The 8,488-nt window shown below is 40.3% G+C and overlaps 1 protein-coding gene across 1 annotated transcript; it reads left to right on the top strand.

Moving 5' to 3' along the window:
• The first annotated feature begins 2,365 nt into the window (after positions 1 to 2,365).
• On the top strand, positions 2,366 to 5,496 carry Il17a (interleukin 17A). Its single transcript, XM_076860093.2, has 3 exons — positions 2,366 to 2,392; positions 3,509 to 3,708; positions 5,259 to 5,496. The coding sequence occupies exons 1-3, from the start codon at positions 2,366 to 2,368 to the stop codon at positions 5,494 to 5,496; spliced, it is 465 nt and encodes a 154-aa protein (XP_076716208.2).
• The last annotated feature ends 2,992 nt before the right edge of the window (positions 5,497 to 8,488 follow it).

Genomic DNA, 8,488 nt, shown 5'->3' with positions numbered 1-8,488 from the left:
AGTTACAAAGACAAATAACACACTGGCCTTGAAGGCTTACAATAAAATCTAAAATTGGAAATATATGTATGTCCCAAGCACACTTTTTTAAGCCAAATATAACACAGTACACAATGAAGCAGAAGTTACTAGAGAGGTAGGTATAAGGTACATACAATGGAAGGAGGCATACCACTCCACCTAAGGTCATCAGGGAGACCTCTGGACCTAAAGGAAACATTTGAACTGTACCTTAAAGGACAAGCAGCATTCTGATATACTGAGGACAGGGAAAGGAATTTCAGAGACAGTACTGTAACAAAAGGTGTATAGCCTTTGGAAGCAGACCTAGAGGAAAATCAGGACCCCCATCCACCCTAGTAGGAAGAATGGAGGAGATGAGGTGAGAAAGGAAGTTTGCACAAACTCTTATACTAATTCGAGTGCTAAACTCACATTTCATTTAGTATGCAAATTAATAGAAGAAGATAAATGCAGAGTTGCACTTTGAAAATCATTGTAGCAGGGATGTGGAAGATGATCTAAGGATAGCAACTGGAAAATGCAAAAGTGGCTAATCAAATAGTCCGAATAGGTAAAAATCTGAGTTGGAGGATCAGCAGCAGAGCTGGAATAGGGGGTTGATGTGAGAGAACAGGCTGATCACACCGGAAGAGAGACAGGAGGGCTCACAGTGAGCCCTGCCTTCAAGGGTGGGTAGATGGTGATGTCAACACCAGAATTAGGGAAATCAGTCAAAACTGCATCCTACCTGTCCTATCTGTATCTGTTTCCCCTAACAAGGGCATCTACCATCACCATGGAAACTCAGCTGCTCCTGGCCTCCCTCATAGATCCATCAGGATCTATCTAGTTAGGAAACAGAAACCATTTCAAACATTTACAGCAGAGATCATTGGATTCCCAGAACTGCTTATGCTGGTGACTGAGACTGGTGTCAGAAAGAGGCTACTAAATCCTGAGACTGGAGGAAGAAAGGGAGAAAGCAGTGCTCTGGAAGACAGAAGGGAAGATGCTGTCTGCAAAAGTAGCTTTAGCATAGATCAGAGCAGGGAGGAATGGATCTCAGGACAAACAGGCCCAGCATCCAGCAAACTTAGACACTTCAGCAGTGAGCTGGAATAGCTAGTCAGCCATGTTGAATGTGAGACCCCTGCTGAGGGCTCCCCTAACTGGTGGCAGGGGAAGAAGAGCACCATGTAGCCAGCCACAACTGTATCCACTGGTCCCCTTCTTTATCGACCTTGTCCTCTACTCCTAAGGAGGAACTATTCTCAAGGACGAGAGTCAGAGGTCATTTCACTGAGAGAGAAAAGGAGAGAGGGGCTATTTCTTTCTCTTTCCTTCTTAACCCTCTTCTTTTCCTCCTCCCACTTCTTGTTAATATTACACTCTCCACACAATTGCCTCCTTTTCTGTACCTCTAACTCTCTTCAGTTTCCATCTCCATTTTCAATTCCCTCCTCACTTCATCCAGCCAGATTCCCTTATTCTTCCATCCACCTCACTCCTCCTTAAAGAATTACACAAGTTTAAGTCTCAAAATACCAAATATTTGGCTGAGGCTGTAGCTCAGCAGTAGAGTGCTTGCCTAGTAAGCATGAGACCTTAGCTTTGATACTCAGCACCACAAAAAAAAAATCATCAAATATTAGCAAATTGTTTGGTAGCATGCCATGTTAGACATACTTTTAATAGTAAATCTCATGTCTCTAACCTAGTTATTGATTCTTTGGTTAGACACTCAACAAAACAGTTGTTAAATTCAATTAAACATAATATATTTCATCATCATTTAATTATTTTTTTTGCTTTGTTGTTTATATGGCAGGACCTTGAGTAGTTTCTGGAGTTTTCTCTGTAACATCTGGCCAGGGAATCTGGTGAGGAAAGGAGAGATCAAATGGGAAATCAAGATACATGATATCAGAAGGCCTGGATGCTATGTCAAACTTCTTCTTTCCCATGAGCCATTTAAACAGAGCATAGCTCTAAACAGCTTCAGCTATCTCCATAAATACATGCTGTTGACTCATGGCAAAGCATCTTTGCTCAACGCCAACCCCGTAGTAGTTCTTCGAAGAATGAAGAGAGGATGTGCAGCCTTTAGAAGTGAACTTCTGCCCTTCCCATTTTCCTTCAGAAGCAGGTACTACCCGTCATGAAGTGGTGGTGCTTCTCTGACCTCATTTGAGGATGGAACTTTTAACCAAAATGGTGTCACCCCCAAACCCACTCCTAGACGCCAACGTAAGAGACCACAGAAGGAGCAAAGCCCTATAAAAAGAGAGAACGCCGTGCTGCACTTTGTCCATCTCACAGCAAGCACAGCTCATCCAGCCCCAGTTGATCACGAGAAGCACTGATGTCTGCTGCGAGGACTTCATCCATGGTGAGTTCTGCACTTGACGTGCAATGCACTTGCTGATTTGGATCAGCCCAGATTTCTGAACTGTGGTATGCAAAATGCTGGATTCTAACTATGGAGATCCATGAATGCAGCATATGTAGGATGGGAAATGAAACCTTTGGTAGACAACTGAACAGCATTTTCAGGAATTGATACACATCAGTTTGAAAGATGAGATTAAAACTGAAAGATGTCTGTATTGGGGCTAAACCACACAAAAAGTGTGATATGATGCTGTATAGTAAAATAAATGTTTGTTGACAGTCTGTTTGCCTGAACACAGTGATTTAATATAGTTCTTCCACAACGTTTTTCTTTAATCCATAGTAAAATGGGTGGCTATCCCTGACGCCTTAAAAAACTGTGAGAGCAACCTTTGTTTCTATTATTTTATGCTATTTTCTTGGTACATCAAAACTATTCTACTTAGATAGATGAATAACTGCTTTAGAAAGAGTGGACTTAATATTTTTAAAATATTTAACCTAAAGAATTCTTTTTGAAATTTCATCTTATTACAGAATCAATGCATGATAAATTCAGAACAAGCATAAAATATACAGGTGGATTCATAAAGGGGACAGTTTTTAGTAGACTGTTTGCCAATGGTACAAACAGTATTTCTAACATGAATACTGATACCATGTGGATTTGCTACAGCCCTTTTCTCCAAGGTGCACATTTGATTTCACAGAACGATCAGACTGAGAACAATGGTGCAGAAGGACATTTCCCCCTTGAAAATCAAGGTCATCTCTTATCCTATTGGCCTGATGATGTTGCATGTGCTAACAGGCTGATGACAGGGCATGGCTTGACATTTTTACTAAAATTACTGCCAGCCAATATGTATAACATACCTTTCCTAAGTCAAAAGAGAATGTTGAAAACTAGTAAAAAAAAAATTCATGGTCTTAATAACTAATAAATTTTGATCAACTAAGTAGGGCTTTTATTTATCTATTTAAATGATTGGAAATTTTCACATGGATTTTCCCAGAACATAGTATACTTCCTATGACTAGCAATAAAAATTATCATCACAACGAATTTATCAACAAAAAAATCTATCTCTGTCTCCTTTCCATTCAATTCCAGTCTCTGCTGCTGCTGCTGCTGAGTCTGGTGGCTATAGCAAAAGCAGCAATAGTCTTCCCACAAAACCCAGGATGCCCACATACTGATGACAAGAACTTCCTCCAGAACGTGAAGCTCAACCTGAACATCCTTAGCCCCAGTGGCAATTCCAGAAGGCCTTCCAACTACTACAACCGATCCACTTCACCCTGGAACCTCCAGTACGTAAGGATAAAATCTCTGCATCCTTCAGTTCTCCCATGCACCAGACTGTTCTAAGTCACCTAGAGCATGACTTTATTCACTCAGAATCAGAAATCCATAAAAGGCCCACTGTCCGGAGCTGTAATTTTCCAACTTTCATTCTACAGACTTCTTTGACAGCACAGGACACCCCACCCCTTAACACCTAGCCTATTAGATTTCATTGTCACGGACACCAAAAATCAAATCAAGTTAATGATAGTCACTATTCTAATATTTATGAGACCTCAAAACTATTTCTCATTTTTTAAATTATTTGTGTGTGTGTGTGTGTGTGTTTGTTTATACCAAGGATTGAACTCAGGGACACTGAACCACTGAACTATATTCCCAGACCTTTTTATTATTATTATTTTGTATTTTAGGACAGGGTCTCTCTAAGTAGCCTAGGGCCTCACTAAGTTCTATGGTTGGCTTTGAGCTTGCAATCCTCCTACCTTAGCCTCCTGAGCCACTGGTCAATTTTTTAAAATTAGACTTTTATCATAGGGGATTAATGTTTGAATTCTTTCGGCCAGACCCACAATTGAGAAAACATGTTGAAAATAACTAATAACTATCTAGGATGTTTGTGCTTGTCCTTGGGGAGAGGTTATATGAGCACTGGGGAAATACAGCTTGAATCTTAGTGGAGAAAGAATCATGTTGGGTACTTCTGTTCCTGTTTGAGTTAGATAGTTTGCTGTCCACCCCCACACATGGCACTTGCTACATCCTTAGTATACCTACTATTCAGACCCCAGAAAAGATGAAATACAATGTGTTTTGATAATTTGACTTTGTGCAAATAAGTCTTAGTTTTAGTCTCACCTGACTATAGGATTTATTCTCCTCTGGCTATTACTAAGAATAATTAAAATAATCTATTCAAGAGATTTAAAAAATGAAAGAGAGAGAGAAGAGAAAGTTATAGAGGAAAATTTTTGTATCTAATCCTTCCTGTCATCTTTGGGCTGTTTCCTATGCGAGTGCTCTTAGATAAAATTCTGAGGCTTTTCCTCTCACTGTGGTAGATTTCATCAAGTCACACAAACAGCTCCTAGATGATTTTAAGTCGACTCTTCCCTTGGTTTTTTTCCCCCTCAATCAAACGTACTCTGAAAATGTATCCTTTGTGGGAAACTAAATCCTTGCTATGGTCTCAGTCTATCTTACTTTGTTCATTCTTCAAAGAAATTAGGAAAAACTGACCATTGTCTTTTTTTCTGTAATATTCCATATGCTTGAAAATCCATATTTCAGAGCTAAGGGTCATGGCTTAGTAGTAGAGCATATGCAAGACCCTAGGTTCAAGTTCCAGCACTGCAAAAATTTTTTGAAAAGTTAAAAAAAAAGAAAGAAAGAAAATCCAAGTTTCCCCAAAAGGTCTTCCTTAAAGTAACATCCCTCAGAGATTTTGCCAAGTCTATAACTTGTCACCTGTGAATTTGCCTCCTTTGTTACTCTTTGGTTTTCTTCCTATTTTACTGATAATCCACTTTCATCCTGGCTTCTGTCTCCTCTGCAGCCGCAATGAGGACCCTGAGAGATACCCCCCTGTGATCTGGGAGGCAAAGTGCCGCCACCTGGGCTGTATTAATGCTGAAGGGAAGGTGGACCACCACATGAACTCCGTCCCCATCCAGCAAGAGATCCTGGTCCTGCGAAGGGAGCCTCAGCACTGCCCCAATTCCTTCCGGCTGGAGAAGATGGTGGTGGCTGTGGGCTGCACCTGCGTCACCCCCATCATCCGCCACGTGGCCTAAGAGTTTTGGGTCTGTCCTGAAGGGTCTCCCTGAAGCAGTTAGGTTTTCTGGCCAAACTCAAGGTTCTTAAAACAGTTCATCAGATTAACCCTGTGGAGGTAACACTGGTTCAGAGAAGGGACCCAAATCGGCCTTCCTTTTCCCCAAGAGAAAGGTTTAGAATGGATACAATGTACTTCTTGTTTGCTTTTCTAAGGTCTTTAAGTTATTTATGTATTTAATATGTCCTAAGATAACTTTGGGGCGTAAGATTTCATTTTAATTAATTGCCTATCTTATTTTGTGTTTCTTTTTAAAAGGACAAGATTTAAGACTAGGGGATTTTATTATTTGAAAAGTAAAACCTTTATTTATGGATCTATTTATGTTTCTTAAATCTTTCGAGAAAGATAAAAGACTATGATTATTAGCTCTGCCTAGGGAAATCGTAGGTAGCATTAAATGGTAGTTGAAAATGTGTTTAACTACACATGGATATGGGATTTTTCTCCTCTGTGTCTCTTAGAAGTGCATGGCGTGGCTTAAAAGAGAAAAACTAAACCTAGTTTCATATTTATTAACTTAAGTTTTTAAATTATTGAGGTTTCATAAGACAGATGGCAAGTCTAACTCTGTTCTGTAAAACCCTTGTTAAAAAACTCTAATAATAAAAATAAAATTTTGAAAAAAAAAGAATTGTTTATTTTTCTTCTTCTTCTTCTTCTTCTTCTTCTCTCTCTCTCTCTCTCTCTCTCTCTCTCTCTCTCTCTCTCTCTCACATTCTTTCTTTTACAGTGCTGGGCATTGAACCCAGAGTCTCACACTTATATAATGCTCTGCCTGCCACTGAGTTATGTCCCTAGCTTTTTTTTTTTTTTTTTTTTTTGAGACGGGGTGTCACTGTGTTGCCCAGAGTGTTCTGAAACTCCTGGGTTCTAACTGTCCTCCTGTCTCAGCTTCCCAAGTAGATGGGACTACAGGCATATAGGCACATGCCACCACACTCAGCTCTTTTCTTACTCTTCCTCATTAAAATTATAGTCAGCCTGCTATATCCATGGGGTCCATATCCTCAGATTCAAGTGGGGATCAAAATATAGTTAGGCCTATATTTTGATGGTCACATCTACAATGAACACACATACACTTTCTTATCAGTGTTCCATAAACAATATAGCATAATATCTGTTTACATAACATTTACATCTTTTGAGGTATTATAAGTAATCTAGAAATGATTTAAAGCATACTGAAGGATATGTGTAGACTATATACAAATGCTACCATTTTACATAAGGAACTGAGTATTGGCAGATTTTGGTATCCTGGGGGTAGTGGTGTGCAGTCACAAATTCCCCAAAGATATTGAGGACAAATGCACTTCAGCAAATTCAGCTTTTTCCTATTTGGGAGAGTATACAAATTCACCTACAGAGCCAAACAAGCCATGCCTTTGAGCAGCAATATCCTCAAACCACCCAAGTCCAAGTTCTCCATTTCACATGCCCTCAAGACAATCACAGTAAGCAATGCTATAAACAGAAGCATTCCAAAATGATTTAAGCAAATAAAATACTGACCTTGGGAAAGTGGCATGTCATTAGTAATGATCAAATAGAAAAAATAAACAATCTCCCAGAATTATAACCTGAAGTTTGATGTGAAAGAGGAAGTACTGGGAGAAGACTCCGTTTTCAGTCTAGGTTACTCAGTGTCTCCCTAGAACTCAGACTTCCTTTGGGATTAAGGCCCACCAGAGATCAACAGAGGAACATGTTTCTCTACTTGAGCTACCCTCCCAGGACCTAGCCTCTCTGATCTGATGCACCAAGCACCCAAAAAAGGAGCTGATGGGGCAGAACCAACTGGAAGTATGAGAAAAGTTCAGTCCAAGTAAAATGAAAACTGAATCACATTCAATTCCAGAGTAGTTTCAAGTTTCGACTCATAACCATCTCCCACCAGCCATGGCCCAGGCAGCCATCTTGCCCTATTTCTGGAGGCCTCTGGAAATCCTCCAGCCAGTCCTGCAGGCTCCAGCCTCCTAAAAATCTTTCCCTTCACTCCTTCATTTTCCGGGATGCTCCACCCAGAAGCCTTTGTCCTTTCTCTATTTCATTCCCAACTCCAAATCCAGGGAACAGCTTCTCCAGGCCCATTCTTTCAGTGTCATTTTGTGTTCCTCACATCTTGTTCTTAAGCCCACCAGCTTCCTAGAGGATATTCAAACACAGCTGCAACCAACAGGTTTTCAGAGCCCTTAGGCTTTAAAATTCATCACTAAAAACACTCTGTTCATTTTTAGTTTTCCCTGAAAGCTAGTGGTGGAAAGAAAATTTTGGCTTTGGTTTTGTTTTTGGAGAAGACCAAGAGAGGGACGTATATATGTCTATGTTCCTGAACCATTATTACACACTAGAATGTTCTCCTGGGAAATATTTTGGGTAGGTAGTGGTAGTTTTTGCCTTCTGTCTTAGTATGTTTTGTGTTGTTATAACCTGAGGCTGGATACTTTTTAAAGAAAAGAGGACTATTTATTTCACAATTCTGGAGATTTAAGGCCCTGGCACTAGCATCTGCTTGACTCTGGGTAAGGATTTAATAGTGGATGGCATCACATGGAAGGATCATGTGCCAAAGAAGAGGGATTTGGGGGAGATACCAAGCTTGCTTATAAAACTTCTCAGGACAGCCCCTCACCCCCACCCCGAGACCTGATCCATTGTCATTAGACAGTATTAATCTCTTCTGAGGGTCAGGCCTCCACAACCAAATTTCCTTGCAAAAGGCCTCACAGCCTAAACATTCCAGCACTTCAACACTGCCACACTGGAGACCAAGCTTCTAGCACACGCGTATTTGGAAACAAACTCTATCCAAACTATAGCACTTGCTACATTCCCCGTCATCTGATATGCCTTGCTTTTACTCTACCTTCATTTTTCCCAGTTAGCAATATCATCTACTCGTCATCCAAGGTTTCCCTGACTCCTCTTTCCTCTTCCTCTTCATC

This window comes from Callospermophilus lateralis, chromosome 6, assembly GCF_048772815.1.
Source record: "Callospermophilus lateralis isolate mCalLat2 chromosome 6, mCalLat2.hap1, whole genome shotgun sequence".
In the NCBI taxonomy this organism is placed as follows: Eukaryota; Metazoa; Chordata; class Mammalia; order Rodentia; family Sciuridae; genus Callospermophilus; species Callospermophilus lateralis.
Note: the sequence above shows the minus strand (reverse complement) of the source record. Positions and strands in the feature narration are given on the sequence as shown.

Excerpts from the sequence above, each read along its gene's own strand:
- Il17a (XM_076860093.2), top strand. The coding sequence starts at position 2,366 with ATGTCTGCTGCGAGGACTTCATCCATG. Across the intron at positions 2,393-3,508 it reads CTGCGAGGACTTCATCCATG|TCTCTGCTGCTGCTGCTGCT; the intron begins GTGAGTTCTGCA and ends ATTCAATTCCAG. Across the intron at positions 3,709-5,258 it reads ACTTCACCCTGGAACCTCCA|CCGCAATGAGGACCCTGAGA; the intron begins GTACGTAAGGAT and ends TCTCCTCTGCAG.